Raw genomic sequence first — 18,268 nt, forward strand, 5'->3', positions numbered from 1 at the left:
ACAGTTTAATTCCTAGAGTTCAGCATCCCTTATGGTTTGTCTTCCTTTCTGTTTTTATCTTATTTTATTTTTCCTTCCCTTCCCCCATGTTCATCCGTTTTGTTTCTCAAGTTCCACGAAAGAGTGAAATCATATAGTACTTGTCTTTTTCTGACTGATTTGTTTTGGTGAGCATGATACCTTCTAGTTCCATCCACATCATTGCCAATGGCAAGATTTCATTCTTTTTGACGGCTGAATAATATTCCATTTAAATGCTGTGAATGTACGTTCAGACAACGTTCTCAGACTGTCATTTGGACCTGAAATTTAACCTGCTAAAATTCATTTCACATTTCGTTCTCTTCAAACTTCTGGAATGTAAAGTAAATACTTGATAAGGAAACCTGTGTCTCATCCTGAAGATGGAACCCTATGTACTGTCTGAACAATTTTGCAAGGAGGCATACTGTTCAGTGTTCCGAGTTTGCGCTGAAGCAGAAGGAGGTTTTGGTAATTTGCTTTCATCCATGACGTATGATTAGCATGCCCAATTCTACAGGTATGGATAGCAGAGCATGAAAGGTGAGCTCCCCCCACTTCAGTATTCTGAAGTCATATAATAAGAACTCGAAAAATGACAGCATGAACTCATAACCTGTAGTTGTGTCCCATGAAAGAGCTGGAAATGGAAGTTTCTCAAAACTTTACTCAAGTAATTTTCCAAATCCTTGAAATTACATAACTTCTTGAATCTGTTACTTTGGGGAGAATGAGTGGCCAGTGCCTGGGGGAGCCATGTGGACCCCGAGGCCAAAGGAAATGTCAGTTAATACTGGTTGATCCTGCCTTCACATACAATGTGGACATCTTGTTTATCATGACTTTTTACGGTACTTTTGATTTTCTAAAATATTGCTTTAAAATATTTTTTGTCTTTTTAAAGCTTTATTGAGGTGTGATTGACAAATAAAATTGTAACATGCTTGCAGCGAACAATGTGATGGTTTGATACACGCGCACACTGTGACGGATTCCCACCATCGGGTTAATGTCCCCATTCCTCACCTGACATACTTACCTCTGTTTTTTGGTAGGAACACGTAATTTTACTCTCTTAGCAAATTTCAGTGATACAACAGTGTTATCAATGTAGTGATCATGTTGCTCACGAGATCGTCACGCTCTATTCATCTTAGAACGTTTGTACCTTTTGACCAATCTCTTCTCTATCCCCCACCCCTCGCCCCTGGCGTCCACCATTCTACTCTGTTTCTTTGAGTCTCCCTTCCTCTCTCTCCCTCCTTCCTTTCTTGCTTTTTTCAGATCCCATATGTAAGTGATCCCATGCAGTGTTGGTCTTAATTAATGGCTGATGGCTTTTTTGGTGCCCCCTTAAATTTTGTGTCCGAGGCCGTTGCCTCACTCACTTTATCTGGTAGTGGCTACTCCCGGAACGCCAAGATTTTGTGGTGGATCGCAGAAGGAAGAATAGAGGACTGAGAAGTCATGCAGTTGCTCCCTCTTGAAGAAAGTGTGGCTTTTGCCACAAGTGTGCAGTCAGCTGGCTCACCACATCGCCACATTTTCTATCTAAGCTGGCCGTGTGAGGACATAGGTGCCAGTGGTGTGTGTAGAACCCTGCACACGTACAGATAATCAGACATGTTTCAACCTCCATGCTAAGCTCAAAGTGCAGAGAGAAATGGATTCAAAGCCACTTACTTACCAGAAAGTCAGCGTGGTCTGTTCCACTAGTGGAGTACTGAATAGGAACGGGTTGTCCGTGATGTTGCAACTTGGTTGAAAGAGTCACTCAGACAAATTTATGTGCTGAGTCAGACACCCTTCAGATGTCACTTCTGACTCTGTCAGGGAGGACCCCGTGGGTGGCCAGCTTCGTGTGGGCTCCACAGGCTTCAGGCAGGTGTGAAGTGACAGCATGCCCCTCTCGGCCACACCACGTGTATCCACCTCTGCATCTCCTGCCCGGACACTTCCTCCTTGTCCCCTGGTAGATGCCAGCTGTGAGACATCTCCCAGTCGAGAAGCACCAGGAACTGGACTGGTGAGGGACAGCGGCCGGTGGCTTACTCGCTGACCTTTCCCTGCTGGGGTCCGCGGGGTCTCACCACTTTCGGAGGGGATGAGGTCGTTGTCAGCTGCAGCTGGCAAGCGGACTAGAGGATGAGTCTCGCTTCCCTCCTGCCTCCTCGTCCACGTGCCCTCTCTAACAAAGTCGTAGCATTTGCCTCAGGCTCTCTGTTCTGGGAAACCAAATGAAAGACATATTCTTTGTTATTTTCCTGTAGCCCCTGGTGCAGTGCGACTGTCAGAAAAATTACCTCAAAACTTACATGTTGAAGTACCAATCCTGACTTTTTATGGATACGTGGCGTGTTATGAGCAAGAACTATCATGTACCCATTCTTTACCTGGGCTCCTTTTTATTGGGAGTTTATTAAATTCTGGAGTCCTAGCTTCTTTTTTTAAGTTAACATGTCATGTATTATCTGTTTCAGGGGTACAGGTCTGTGAATCATTAGTCTTACACAGTTCACAGCACTCACTGTAGCATATACCCTCCCCCATGTCCATAACCCAGTTACCCCATCCCACCCCCGCCACCCCCCAGCAACCCTCAATGGAATGCTATCTTCTTATTAGTTAATGTCACCGGGGAAGGACGCCTCCCTTCTGAGAACCCTGTGAGTTGTTTGGAAAGTGTTTAAGGGTTGGGGACAGTCCTCTGGCTGCGGTTCTGCCTTGTTCCCTCCAGTCTCCTCCCTGTCTCTCGGCAGACTCCGTAGCGGGCATGCCTGCCACCAGCTCTTGCTGCAGGAGGTTACTTCAGTGTTGGAATCGGAATGTCTTGTGTCGCATCCGTAGAGGGCTATCTAGCATTTCCTAGTGACAAAATGAGGACAACAGAGAAAGAGGGAGTTTCCAAGCAAATGTGTCTGTGCTCTAAAAAGCGGAGTAGTTTTTATATTTCTGATTCTAAAAGTAAATTGAGTGGAATACACTTTCTCATATGAGACCCTCTGTCCCTTGAAGAGGTCTTGGGGATGGAGGACAGGGACACTATCTTGACGTGTTGGAAGAGAGAATGTCATTGTGCCCGAGGGGGATGGGCATCGAGCTGGTCTGAGCTGCAGGGTTGCTGATTTCAGATGGCCAAAGAAGGAAGGGACTGTTATTCTTCCAGACACTTAGGAAAGCTTGGGAGAAGGTGCTGGGTCTGGAGTGGGACAAGGTGTAGTGGAGGGTCCCAGCCAGGAGTGTTTCATGAACATAAAGTTGCTAGGGTGGGGCTGGAGTTCACCAGGAGAGAACCTAATGAGAACATCTGTGCCAAGGGCCATGACGAAGGGCAGATGGAATCATGGTGATAAAACAGTCCTATGTGATGACCACCAGAGACGCCCCTCCCACCCCAGAAGAAGCAAGCTCTCAGATAGTTCCCCACTCCACTCAGCCTTCCCCTTAAACATACTGCAGGGTCTGAGAGAATTCTGAAATGAGATACTCCCAGAGAATAGTTGTTTTTCATCGGGATCATTTTCTGATCTGAGATACCGTCTCCTTGAGACATCTATCAGTTTCGTTCTGCCTCCATCAAATGAGATCTGACACAGAAACCCCTGTCTTAGAAACCCTGAAAAAATGAACTCCTTTTCTCCCCTGCGTGCATTTCATGTTGGATTTCCTTGGGTTTCTAAAATGTGATCTTTTTTTTTTTTTTTTTTTAAAAGATTTTATTTATTTATTTGACAGAGAGAGATCACAAGTAGGCAGAGAGGCAGGCAGAGAGAGAGAGAGAGGAGGAAGCAGGCTCCCTGCCGAGCAGAGAGCCCGATGCGGGACTCGATCCCAGGACCCTGAGATCATGACCTGAGCCGAAGGCAGCGGCTTAACCCACTGAGCCACCCAGGCGCCCCTAAAATGTGATCTTTTATGGAACAAGGTATTCATGACATTTGAAAGGTGTCACTGTTTAAGGTATTTAAAGACAGTGAGGGTGGAGTGCGCTCCTATTTTGCATTTGTGTTCCATTTAATTTTGACTTTATTCAACTCTACAACTCTGTTCTTTTAGTCTCTGAAATTCACTTTTCTCCCCCCAACTCATCTATGCATTATGTGGGGAAGGATGGAGGGTTTAAGCACTGGAGTGTTCAGTTTTTGACAGCTGCCGTGTAGCTGGCTGGATCCTCTGTAGTGGTGGCCTGATTCCCTTCAGTGCAACCAAACCAGCCTTCCAGTTGAAGAGGGCACTTCAACACAGGGCAAGAAGAAAGGGGCGTTTTACTTGCAAATCTACCATATTTAAGAAATGTGTCATTTATTTAAGTGAAGATGATATATATTCTTGGTTGACTGTTGAGGTAACAATGCCATGACTTGGGACCTAAATGAAGTTTGTAGAACAGTTAGTGTTTGGCTAAACTACAGCCATTCTCCATGGGAACACACGGACAGATCTAGTGTTCCGAAAATTCAAGATGTTCTACATTAGATATGAAGACAGGGCCCACATTGATATCACCTTTCCAACTTGTGGCTTTTACTTCCACTCCTGCCACAGAGAGTTGGTTTATCTTCTCAGAATGGGACTGGATTGGGTGGGCCTTTGCACTTCATGGTGACTGGGTTGGGGGGTGTGGTGGGCTTGATGACACCGGGATACTTGGTTTGATCACATTCTCTCAAGTTATCCTCTGCACAAGGCCGGAAGGGTACACAGGGATGGTTAACTGGTTAACATGGGTCTTTATCATTCACCCTATTCATTTACACGAACCAGAACCTGAAAGCAAGATTTTTCCAGATGACCCATCTACTGTTAATAAAGGGTTGACTAAGGATCTGGGAGTGTCTCATGACAACATTGGACACTAATGGGAGCTGGTAATCATTTTTTTATGATACTGTTTTTAGGTGGGACAGAAATATACATTTTGAGGAAATTTTTACCCCTTAGTGAGAGTCACCTATAATGGTTTCCTCCTTGTCCAGTGCTCTGCTTCTCTTCCCAGGATCTTATTTAAATAGTTTTGTAACCAAGACAACCCCTGCAGGTCTCTCATCTCTGCGCACCAAAGTCCTGTCTCTAGTCTCCACTGTGTCACCAACTAGCTTCTGATCTTAGACAAATCAGGCTCCCTTCCTGGTTGCATTTTCTTCACCTGAAAATTAGAGACTTCATAATCTCTGCAATATTTTTAAAAAATATTATTTTATTTTTTTTTTTTTGACAGACAGAGATCACAAGTAGGCAGAGAGGCAGGCGGAGAGAGAGGGGGAAGCAAGCTCCCCGCTGAGCAGAGAGCCCGATGTGGGGCTCGATCCCAGGACCCTGAGATCATGACCTGAGCCAAAGGCAGAGGCTTAACCCACTGAGCCACCCAGGCGCCCCTGCAATCTTTTTTGACTTGAAGCATATTTTCTTTCAATAATGACCAGAAAATTGGATTTCCACAATACTTCTGTCTCTGTGAACTAGAACCATTCTGAACACCATGTTATTTAAAGATAGTAGTTGGGTAAGGTTTGAGGAAACATGCTTGTATGTTGACATGTATAACAGCTCCCCAGACCTCACAGAAACTCTTGCCCCATGATCCAAGACTGACCATAAAATTTTCGTACTCCTGGTGGACCTGGTAAAATGAAAATGCACAAAGTAGGCTTACACAATGACAGACAGATGACTCAACAGTAGGAGAAACTCAGACTACAAACCCAATATTTTTTCAGTTGATTAATATTCTTTTGACCTGGACATTGGGATTGGAATGAGAGCATAACGGTGTAGGGGCGATCACTGACAAAAGTGACAGTTCTCATTTTCTCACATTTGGCTATTTTCCTCATTTTTTGGATGAGGTTTTCCTCCATCAACAGTAGCTTCCCGTCTGGTGTTCCTTGGATGTGGGCGAGGGGGGCAGTCTGTGTGACTCCAATAGATCCTTTCTGGGCTTGACCCTTTCTTGGTCTCATGTGCCCCATGTTTTTACCACCTGAGCTCAGTAACATAGAACATGATATAATGCAACAGGTATTTGAAATATTAGAAGTGACAAAAATAATCCTGAATATATCCGATAATTTCTTTCCCCTCCTTCTTTTTATGCCTTTAGCGACAAGGTGCTGGCGCGACCAATGGAAAAGACAAGACATCTGGCGAAAATGGTAAGATGACATGAATCACCCGGATATCTCCTCGTGTCCTGTCTGCAGCCTTGCACCCGTGGCAGATGTGGGTGGTGCCTTCCGTGCAAACCAGCCTAGTCCACGTGTTTGTGCTTCGGGTTACAGGGGATCTGAGCAAAGAGAGAGCACCGTGGTCTGGTTTGACAAAGAAAACCAAGCCTGCTAAATGCAGTGATAGGAGCAGTTTCCTTCCCAAAGGAGGACTCTCGTTTTGGGCAGCGTGATAATTACAATGCAAATATAGTTCTGTGCTTTCTTCATTAGGGCTGGTGAGAATCATCAGAGTTGTTGTGAGATTAAAATGAGATCAAATGAGATAAGTGCTTTGAAAGCTGTGAAGTGCTCAGCTCCTGACGGGAGCCTCTACAGTCTGCTTCAGGCCCCGCTAGGACCCAGAGCACAGTGTGGGCCCCAGAAGGTCAGGATCGGGGAGGGGCAGCAGTGAGTTCCCAGCGAACGGGAATGGGTGCCAGAGGCCAGAGCGTGTGCGTCCGGGGCCAGTCTCCATGCTGGCCTTGGCCTGTGGGAGCCATCACTGTATTTGTGGGGCCTGAGGCTCGGAGAGGGGGTGCTGGCTGTGACTGCGACTAGGAAGAGGGTGGACTTGCAAGAACACCCAGCTGGGTGTGAGCCCAGCGCCCCAGCTTCAGCGGGGTGAAGGAAGGTTGCGTGTTTGTGTTCCGGGTGAAGTTAGATTCTGGATGTTTGTACTTCTTGCTGATTATGAAATGAACTCGCTTTTGGGGGCTACGGGTCCTGCTTCGTGCTGTGTGGGATTTGTGCCTGTGCCTGCTGCCCCTGTCCTGGGTAATGCCCATCTCCACACCAGGTGTGAGAAACTCCCTGGGGGCCTTCAGGGTCCTCTGCCAGGTCTGCGCTGGGGCCTGGGCAATACTCGGGTGCTGGAATGTTCTTCTGTGCTAGTGCTTTCCTCCTCTGCGGCCTCCCGACTCACTCGCCTGCTTCAGGCCGTCCCATTGGGCAGGGTCAGTGTGCTGACCCCAGGGTAAGAGGTCGTTATGCGAATGAGTCAGTGTGTCCCGATCTATGGGAGCTGGGGGCCCTTCCTGGCTTCCCCGTGTGAGTCGGGGTGGGCTGCTGGCACACATGTCAGAGAGCAGAGAGGGACAACATGAGCGCTGCGCACACACAGGAAGGCAGAGGACCCCCAGCAGCTTGCTGGTCTCCCTGGCTTGTGGATTCGTAGCCATGTCTTTCCAGAGGCCCTCTGCTGGCCCCACAGCTTCAGGATCCTTACAGTCAAAAGACTTCTGAGTGACCTGCTTGCTTTTGCTCTCTGGCTTTCTCCATCCTTAAAAATTCTTGAAGACCCTGAGAATGGGGTCTTGGGGTTGGTTCCCATATTAGAAGTTAAAAAGGAGACATTTTAAAAAAGGTTTACATATTAATTTTATAAAAATAATATAATAATAATAATAACCCATGACATATTCATGTAAGTAAGATTTTAAGTGGAAAAATAATGACATTTTCCAAAACGGGGAAAAAAATACTATTTAGCAAAAGGATAGTGTTTTAGCAGTGTTTTACTTTTTTTTTTTTTTTTTCAAATCTTTTTAATGTCTGGCTTTACTAGAAGACAGGGAGCTGCCTCTGCATTTCATCCTGTGGTATCACATGTCATGTTGGCTCAGGAAAATTCCACTGTGAGCTCCTGAGAACGAGGTTGAAAAAAGCAAGTCATACCTTAGTACTCTAAAAAATAATTCTGATCTGAGCGCTTCTCAGAAGAGGGCCCCGCCCCCAGAGTACCTGGTTCACACTCTGAGCATTGCTGCTCCGGTGTGACTCCCGTATCACGTGTGAGGAGTCTGGACTCTGAGAATCAGGCGGAGGCCTGGCTCAGACCCCTCGTGTTCACTGCCTCCGCCCCCTAGCTCTATCCTGGCCTCTGTCCGATGGGTCCTACGAAGCATGTCTACATGCTCAGGGCTTTGCACCAGAGAGACGTATCAGCTGTTGCAGAAGACACGACTTTCTGCTGTTCTGAGGCATGACATTTTTTTAGCCCCAAACTGATCCCTTCTAGTGCAAATCAAATGTGTCTTTTCTGGAGGTATGGAAATCAATGGAAAGAAAAACTCAAGGTGCCGAGGATAAAGCTTTCCTTTATATAATTCTAGATATTAAAGGACATTCACTTCTGAGTAGAAAAAGGAATGTTTAGAATTAGAGATTATTCAGTAATCGTAGAACAAAAATGCTGTAATACGTTGTCCTTCGATTTCAGAAGAATTGCTCACAGGTGATATATGTACACAACATTTTATTATGCTATTGAGTTTGTGTTTTGCCTCTAAAAATGGACAAAGACAAAAGTACTAACAACCCAACAGTGATTGGGGTAAAGACTTGGTCTAAAAGACATTTTCCCTAAAAATCTAAGTCACTTCCTTCCTTGTTCTTAAATTTGTAATATGAGAATATCATCTAAGAATTTGTTTTAACCTATTATTACATCCCATTGAAATTCAAACTATTTTACTCTGTCATCACAGGTGTCTCAAGAGACCTTTTAGTTGAATGTCTATTTCCCATTAGCACAAATGAAGCTGCCCACATGTGTGGAAGGAACAGGGACCCACGGAAGTGGGACCATGGAGCACAGAACACCAAAATGTCAGGAGAGTTGGGTAGTAGTCAATTAATCATGAAATGATCATTAGTTGTCTACAAATCAAAGTGTTCTTATTTCAACTATTATAAATTTGCTTTAGGCTTCCATTTAACACTTAAAGTAATGAAGACCGTGGCAGTGAGTTATGAGTGCATCGAAATTCTAGTTCAGATCACAGAAGACACATGTTGGATACATGAAGAGTCCAGAGGGATCTTAATTGTTGACTCTGTTGGAATTTTGTTACATTAAACACTATCCCAAGTGTTCCACTGACAGGGAATCTAGGCTCTTGGTATTCCAAGATTATTTTTACAGGTGGTGTTGCCACTGTGGTGTTTATGGATGTGCAATAGGATACTTACCCTCTCCACATCCAGGATGCCCCTGGGTACCAACCTCTGCATACACAGCCCAGCAAGCCCAGATAGTCTTCATCACGTCGGCAGTATGGAGACAGGTTGTTTGTAAATTTTAGGGTTATTATTGTTTTTAATTAAAAAGTGAATTCATGGGGTGCCTGGGTGTCTCAGTGGGTTAAAGCCTCTGCCTTTGGCTCAGGTCATGGTCCCAGGGTCCTGGGATGGAGCCCCGAGTCGGGCTCTCTGCTCAGCGGGGAGCCTGCTTGCCTCTCTCTCTGCCTGCCTTTCTGCCTACTTGTGATCTCTCTGTGTGTCAGATAAATAAAATAAAAATCTTAAAAAAAAAAGTGAATTCATTAGGCTTTTGTTGGCCCAGAGATTTTCATTCCTCTATGAACAAAGTACTTTCACTACTTGATTAGTTGAGACCAAGAACTTTGTTTGTTACCCTCCTGGAGTGAAATGATAGTTCATACAGCTCCGGTTATGACTCATTTGCGGTGTTAAACTCAACTGCATTCATCAAGACAGACACAACCGATTATTCACCTCCAATCACCAGTTGGGACAAAAGCAAAAGGTGTTTTTGTTTCATTTTTGTTTGTTTGTTTGTTTGTTGTTTGTGTGTGTGTGTGTCTGTTTGTTTTGTTTTTGGCTTTTTGTTTTTGGCAAGACAGCAATTTTCCTTGATGTCCTGATCTTTATTTTGATGCTTGTTCTTCAGAGGGACTCCAGGAGTTAAAGGTTTTATTGACAGAGAAAGTCGGAAAATACTGGAAGGAGAGTGGCCACTGGGAGGCCTCCAACATGAAGGAAAGATTGACGAATAATAAACCCCTGGCTGAGCTTACTTTCAGAGCCTGGAGGCTTACCCAAGCTAAATTGAATTTCTAAAACCGGAATGGATTTAGTGAGCTGTGACGCATTTGTTTCCAGAAAGTTCTGTCTTTGGGGGTGGGGGCACGGATGCACCTGATTTAACAAAAGGATCCCTCCCTCCAGGCTGTGAGCAAATGTCCAGAAGGAAGGTGTTATTTGGCACCACCTGGACAGCTTACTGTGGCTGTAATTTCTTCGAGGCTTGAGTGCTTGAGAAAGAACTCAGGCACCTTCCCATGAAGGTGTCCCCCTTCATGGGAAAGAGGCGGTGGTTTGAGAAACTTCTAGTAGGTGTGGGGATACTCTAGGATCACATAGCGTTCGGTTGGCTTTGACATGACCGTATGATTGCTACCAGTGACTAAGAGAAAATGTCCTGGGTGCTCTCCTCTCTTTGTCTTGAATGAAACCCAGGCACATGGACATTTAAGTTTATCTTTCCTTTGGATTTGAGAAAACACACACACACGCACCCTGTATTTTGTTTTTCTGTTACCGAGTCGGTGGGGAGAGAGACGGAGGATTTGTGCTCATACGTAGACTTATTCACTACCATTAATCTGGGTGTGATTGTGCGAATAAGGAATGAAACTCACACATTTATCCCCGAAGCAGCCCCCTTTCAGCCCTAGATCACTTAGGAGAAAGCAACGTCTTTTCTTTCCGTGTTCTTCGTGTACGATGACCGACCTTTTATATCTGCAAGTGGACGTGGGCAGATTTTGCCCAGGACGTCTAAGCTGCCAGCTTTCCCGGTTTGGGGAGGTGTGTGGACTGAGACCTCATGTACAAGGGTGGACGATGAACCAGGAATAGGATGTGTCCAGGAACAAAGGGGACTGAGTGTTCACCATCGCCACCGAGAGGGACAGTCAGTCTGGCAGGAGGTGCTGCCTGGCGGATCCTGGTTTTGTGCACAGGACGTTTGGATGGAAGGCACCAGGAAGAAATGCAATTTCTAGAAAAAGCCTCCAGAGGTGTCACACCAGGCAACGAATGAGGCAGGGAGGTGACCTGGTTCCGCTTCAAGTTCAAGGTAGTAGAGACCAGAGTTTGGGGCTGGGAGAGAGAAGGTTGTAGCCCGTAGGGTGGGTTTGCGACCTTCCTGTGTTCCCACAGTCTGGAGTGTGCAGACATCGGGAAGCCGGGCTCTGTGACGCTCTGCTCCGCATGGAGATCTAATATGCCAACTCTGCCTAAACCTCAGCGGGAGCTGAGGTGGGAACTTGCCATCCTCTGCTACTCCTCTTTGAAAAGGGGGTGAAAAAGAATTCGGGGTGCTGCACAGCAACATGTATCAGAAATATGCTGTTTAGAATGTTTACAGCTTGCACCTGGCGGTCGGAAAAGCACCTCCCCAGAGTTCTCAACCTCTCAGGTGTGCACCGATCACCAGGCCAGAAAGCTCTAAATCTGTCTCCGGCTGGTGTGATCAAGCCTCGAGCTGCGGGAAGCCCAGAATTCGCCTGTGCTGACATATTGCGAACGTTGCCGCGAACACCTCAGACACAAGAAGCTTTCAAGGCGAAAAAAATCAAACGACTCTGGTCTCCATCTGGGGCCTCTGGGCCCTTCCTCTCTTTCTTTTAACATACTCAGAGCAACCAGGAAAAAAAAAAAAAAGAAAGAAATTCAAAACCAGAGTGATAAAACACTAACGCAGCGTTCAAATACTACAGCGGGATATGCCCTTCTTTGCTGTCAGCATGCAACGCACGGAAGATCTGTATTCCAGAAGGAAGGGATGGGCACACGAGGTTGTTTCTGATATAGACCCAGAGGGAGGAAGAATGAAATTGGAGTTGCTGATTAAGCCAGGCCTTTAAACCACCAGGCTCTGCACACAAACCTGGTCATTGGGTAATATTGTTCAACAAGTGAGTCGATTCCACGTGAGGGTTGTTTTAGGGATTAGTGTCGACAGGAAATTTACTACTGTTAATCTTAGTTGTACCAGTGATTTTTTTTTTTTTTTGGCAGGGCGGTGCTCCAGGTGGAGTGTTTTAATGACTTCTGTGTGCATGTCAGACCTGGGATAGATGTGGTGCTTCGAATCCACGGTTTTCGGAGTAAACACACTTGAAGGGTCATCAGTAGGAGAGGAGGTTGATATCTGCTCCTTTTTTTAAAAAAAATATTTTATTATTTATTTCACAGAGAGAGTACAGGTAGACAGAGCAGCAGGCAGAGGGAGAGGGAGAAGCAGGCTCTCCACTGAGCAGGGAGCCCAATGGGGCTCGATCCCAGGATCCTGGGATCTCAGGACTCTGGGATCATGACCTGAGCTGAAGGCAGCCGCTTAACCGACTGAGCCACCCAGGCACCCCAGTATCTGCTTCTCGTTGTCAGTCTCTACATCTGTGTACATTTGCAGAGCTTAAAATGCTCTCATGCACAACCTTCTGTTTCATTCCCTGGCAGCCTTGGGAGGTGGGTAGGAGGCCGTGTCAGGCGATGCTCCTCGTGATGTCAGTGATCTGTCCAAGGTCACACAAATCACAGGAGGAAAGTTGTGCTCACCTGGCCAGCAGGGCAGACAAATTGTCTCCATGGACACTCGGTCCTGAGAAGGCTCTGGGCTTGGGGTCTTGCTGCAACCTGGCACCAAGGGTGGGCTGTGGTCTGAGCCCTTGGAACAGAATGAGCCTGACTGGCTTACATCTTGGCCAATCCAGAAACCAGAGTCTCAGCACCATCACCTCAACGCTTAGTTAACTAGTTACTGGCCTCTGGGAAATATATGTGATGTCAGACTCATTATGGAGACAGCCACATTAATTTTTCAAATGAACGCATTGAAACGATATGCTAATTGGTGGGCTTATCCGTATCTTTCTTCTTCTTCCTCTCTCCCTCCTTCCTTCCTTCCTTCTTTGTGAAATCGAACACTGGATAACTTTAGACCAGCTGAAGATAGAACTCGGTGTCATATCGTATGGAGAAGGCCCATATGCCTTAGCGGAAACCTGAAGGTACAAGTCAGGTTGAAAGAATTGCCATGTAAGATCTTTTTAAGCCCAAGAAGCAGCTCGGAGCAGGAAAATGGTGATCCTTCTTTTCTCTGGAATCCTGCTTGAACTGGGACACAGGGATATCTCATATTCTGCTCATCAATTATTCGTATGGAAATAACATTTCTCAAGTGCTTGAAAACATTTTGCTCTTTTAAGCATATGAAACACTCGTAATTGTACTTATAGAATTAATTTGCACAGCAAGCAGCTTTTCAGAGGAGAGAACTGACTTGAATCTCAGCCTGGGCTCTCTGATAAGATGGTTTAAATTTGTAGGTTTCCTATTAGTGAGTTTGTTTGTGATTACAGAGGCATGTGGGAATGCTAATGTTCCTTCTTGAGAAAGGGTGTTCTTGGGAGATAGTGGGCTGAACTGTCTTCAGAAACTGAACTCCCTCTCAGGCAGGACCTGCCCTCCCACACGCAGGAAGAGGGAACCTTGAGGTCCCTGTAACCTGTCTCCCTGGGCATCCTTCCAGCCACCACAGATCTCGCTTCAACTTGGGGGCAGACGTCGCCCTGCGTCTCCCAATTCCTCAAGAAATTAAAAATAGAGCTTCCCTATGACCCTGAAATTGCACTACTGGGTATTTACCCCAAAGATACAGATGTCGTGAAAAGAAGGGCCATCTGTACCCCAATGTTTATAGCAGCAATGGCCTCAGTCGCCAAACTGTGGAAGGAACCAAGATGCCCTTCAACGGACGAATGGATAAGGAAGATGTGGTCCATATACACTATGGAGTATGATGCCTCCATCAGAGAGGATGAATACCCAACTTTTGTAGCAACATGGACGGGACTGGAAGAGATGATGCTGAGTGAAATAAGTCAAGCAGAGAGAGTCAACTATCATATGGTTTCGCTTATTTGTGGAGCATAACAAATAGCATGGAGGACAAGGGGTGTTAGAGAGAAGAAGGGAGTTGAGGGAAATTGGAAGGGGAGGTGAATCATGAGAGACTATGGACTCTGAAAAACAATCTGAGGGTTTTGAAGGGGCGGGGGTGGGAGGTTGGGATACCAGGTGGTGGGTATTATAGAGGGCACGGATTGCATGGAGCACTGGGTGTGATGAAAAAACAATGAATACTGTTATGCTGAAAAAAAAAAAAAAGAAAGAGAAAAGAAAAAAAAAAAAGAAAGCTCTTTGCCACTGACTCTAGAACAGAGCTTTGGGGAGAGCTCCTGGGACGTGTTGTGAGCTTATGAAAATTCCCCTCAACACTATCGATTGGTTTCTTCCCGCATTCTTCATCAGTAACGAGTGGGAGCTCCTGATCAATACTAATTAATTGTGACGATTTGGTTTAATTTGGACCAGTCAAGAAAAAGCGCTATTTTGTTTCCACGTACATTTTTCTTTTCTCCTTAGTGGGCTTCTCCTTGTTTTTGGGAAGTGACTGATGTTCATTAACTCAGGCAAGCTGAGAACAGGTTTGGCTCTGAATGCTCTTAAGAGTTACTTCAAACTGTGATAATGGGTTTTTGTTCTGATTTTTGGCCTGCGCAAAACCTAGTGTAGCAGACTGGCAGAGTCGCTAAGGCAGAGGACAGGTGGCTTTGCCGGCTTTTTGGAAGCAGTCACGTGAGCAAAAGCCATTCACCAGCCGTGTGCTCTGAAGACAAGACCTAGCGAACTCATTCCTGGGGGTTCTCGGGTACCTCCTTGCCTTTTTCACTCTCTGTGAAGGATGGGGCCACCAACATCAGGGTCCAGGGAAAGAGAAAACACAGCCCTTTAGTTAAAGAATGATTAAGGGGAAGATAACCCGTTGTGCTGAGTGTGGGGCCCTACACACATTGCCTGGCTGGGAAGTCATCCTCTAACAAGGCGCCAGATACAAACTTTTTCCTTTAAAACTATGCAACATGGAGGCTTAAGTGGGTAGAAGAAGAATAAATAAAACAAGATGGGATTGGGAGGGAGACAAACCATAAGTGACTCTTAATCTCACAAAACAAACTGAGGGTTGCCGGGGGGAGGGGGTTTGGGAGAAGGGGGTGGGATTATGGACATTGGGGAGGGTATGTGATTTGGTGAGTGCTGTGAAGTGTGTAAACCTGGTGATTCACAGACCTGTACCCCTGGGGATAAAAATATATGTTTATAAAAAATAAAAAATTAAAAAAAAAAAAAAATATAAAACTACTCAATACGTACCGTTCATATGATGATACATTTTCCTTATGTACTTTCTAAACCACTGTCCTGGTTTAAGCATAGCAGATAGATAATTGGAAACGTTTTAGGGCATGAACAATTAATTTGAATTTAAGTCATTTTTCACATAAGGAGCACAAAAGTTCCCCGCTCTCTGTGCTTGCTTTACTTCATAAGGGACTGGGGGAATCCTCCTGCATCACTTCGTGTGCCCTTTGTAGTGGTGAATGATTTCTGGTTTTGCATTGTGTTTTGTAGAGGGTTGGAGAGGGCTCCAAAGTGTTTGGTCCATGGAGATGGGAGTTCTAAGTCTTCTCTTACAGCAGGACAGGTGTGACTTAGACCAGCTGCACACAGCAGACAGGGTGCACAGGGTTTCTGGGCCTAGATCTTAAGAAACCAGCAGCTTTGAACTTTTTGTCCCTGAAAAAGCTTGTTGTGGGAGAAGGCAGTGGCCACCTGAGAAGCCTGATACTCTGGACCCGTCCTATCGTGAGAAAGCGCGGGCTAGCTGTGCGAAGCAGCGGCGGCTGACATGCCTGACCAGCCCGGGACGGCGCCGTCTCTCCCAGCCCCACTGCAAGACGAGTGGTAATACCCCCCAGGTGCCTCTGGCCCCAGGACCCTCTCGCTGCAGCACACGGATGGTTCCACACAAGAAGTGCCCAGCTGAGCTCACCCTCCTCCAGAACCGGTGGGCAGAACAAGCACTTCCTGTGTTTATGCTGTTAAGTCTGGGGCAGCGGCTGTCTGTTACAGACCTGCGTCTCTCCTCTTTATTAGCCTGGCGGTCAGCGATCCTCTCCCTCCTCCTCTCCTTCGAGGCCATTCCGGACTGTTCTGTCTTCTTGCTGGTAGGAATGTCATCTCTCCCGGAAGCGTACCTTTAGGTTCTCAAAAACCAGAACAGAGATGTTGCAAAACAGGATCAACTCCAGCCTTTTTCTGCACATTTGTTCGAAAAAGTATTTGCTCAGCACCTGCTCTGTGCTAGACATTGTTATCAGAAGGAGTAAGGGCGTATTTTAAAAGAGCAGCGCTGGGAGAATGGGGCCAGAAGTCCTTAGTGACAAATGGATGGGCCGTGGTCCTGGGGGTGGGGGAGAGGAGGGCACACCCCACCCCTGAGGAGCTGGAGGAGGGTTTACTACAAAGGGACTGTTTGCAAAGATGTGCACAGGGTTTAGGGAAACCCACACAGAACAGTGCAGCACCTCAGACTAGCAATGGCAGAGCCTGAGGGGGAGGCGCCTGAATGCGAAGGGGAAGACGTCTGGAGAGGCAGCCTGACAGGGACCGTGTCCTGCTGCTGAGGGACATCCCTGAGCTGCCCAACAGTGCAGACGTACAGGGTTGTCAGATTTAGAAAGTAAAAGTATGGGACGCTCCGTTAAATTTCAGTGTCAGATAAGCAAAAAATAAAAATTAAAAAAAAAATTAAAGTATAAGTATGTCCTATGCCATATTTGGGACATACTTGTGCTAAACATTTTTCATTATTTTTTCCTGAAGTTTGAATTTATAGGCAGCCTGTATTTTATCTGCAACGTTGGCAGAGAAAGAGGCAAGGGACTTAATGACCAGATCTCTCTTTCTGTCTTCGGATTGTCTGTCATGCCGTCCGTTGGAGGAACCCAACCAAAGCCACAGGACGATGGTTAGGACAGGCAGAGAGCAAAGCTGAGGAGCAAAGCTTGAAAAAATTGCATTGTGTCTTGCCCAGGCACTTTTGTCACTGAAGCCTGGGTCATCAGCTACCCCTCTCAGCGTTCCCTAATTTAAAAAAATGTAGCTTATTATACTATGAGTGATGGCAGATGTACACAGACACAGCGGCAGGAGTTTTGAAAGCAAATTCTGGATTGGTTTCAGAAAAAGCACAAAAGAGGAAGGAAAGAAGGAAGGAAGGAAAAGAGAGGAAGGGAGAGAAAGAAAGAAAGAAAGACCATTTATTAATATTGTCCCTTTAACTGTGTAGTGTCATTGGTTGATGAAAGCCCGTCAGCTCTATTTTTGGAAGAGCAGTTAGGCAGTCCGTGAACGTTAGTGTGTTTTCCAGGTGGTCAGTTTAAGGTCTCAGACCCTCTCAGGTGTCATCCAGGAGCAGAGGGAGGTGGCCAAAGACTGGGGAGGGGAACTTAATAGAATGCAGCCAGGAATGTGTGCAAAGCTGTGCACATCTCCACCTGGCCTGAAGGAGAGCCCCGATGGAAGCCCAGGCCAACTGGGAAGTGGGGGGGGTGTGAAGAGCAGACACCATCACCCCCTCCTGAAGCCAGGTTTATCAGGGCAGGAAGGAGCGCCGGCAGTTTTAGCCTCCTGGGATTTGGGCTGCCTGGGGCGTGGTCAGGCACCCTCCAGTGACGTGGGTCTGGAAGCCACAAAGAAGCTTCCAGAAAAGCTGCCTCCCTGTGGCCCATTGAGCCTGTGGATGAGTCACCCACCTGCCCTGGGGAAAAGGAGGCCTGCCAGCGACCCCAGGAGCTCCCCAGGAGGGCGGGAAGAGCAGCGGCCAGCCTGGGGCCTGGGACTTGGTCTGGGAGGCACGCAGCCCTGGGCTCTCTCCAGGCAGCGTTTCAGACAGCAGAGGCTGAGATCTGCCTTCACTGTCCTGGAGAGGGAGGAGGTGGTAGGTTGGAGTCCTTAGTTTCAAACTTGTCTGACTGCGGGACCAGCTGGTGAAGAAGTACAAGAAGCAAACATCCCTTCCTTCTAGTCCAGCTCAAACCGGAGCTAAAATCTCCCCCCTCTCCTGCCTCACACAGCCGAGAGAATCGCTCTTTTGGGCATGTCAGGGAAGACAGTTTCCCACAGAAATGAGGACTTAAGCCCCTTTAATAGGAACCAAATTCCGAAAGTTCAAGAGGAAAGGATGACCAATATTACAGGACCACTGAACTTGAAATACCGTTGTTTATAAACTTCGTTTTTTCCAGTATTGATTTGAAGGTGTGTATATAATTAGTATTTTTTTTTTTTCTTAAAAAACATTCTTTTTTTTTTTTTTTAAATTTTTT

General features: G+C 46.3%; 1 protein-coding gene across 1 annotated transcript in view; it reads left to right on the plus strand.

Annotated features, from left to right (window-relative positions):
- PCP4 (Purkinje cell protein 4) overlaps positions 1-18,268 on the plus strand; it is a 54,206-nt gene that overhangs the window by 19,517 nt on the left and 16,421 nt on the right. The window contains exon 2 of the mRNA XM_059388234.1: positions 6,122-6,173. Coding sequence (XP_059244217.1) covers positions 6,122-6,173 — 52 coding nt within the window. The remainder of the gene's footprint in view (positions 1-6,121; positions 6,174-18,268) is intronic.

This window comes from Mustela nigripes, chromosome 2, assembly GCF_022355385.1.
Source record: "Mustela nigripes isolate SB6536 chromosome 2, MUSNIG.SB6536, whole genome shotgun sequence".
NCBI lineage: Eukaryota > Metazoa > Chordata > Mammalia > Carnivora > Mustelidae > Mustela > Mustela nigripes.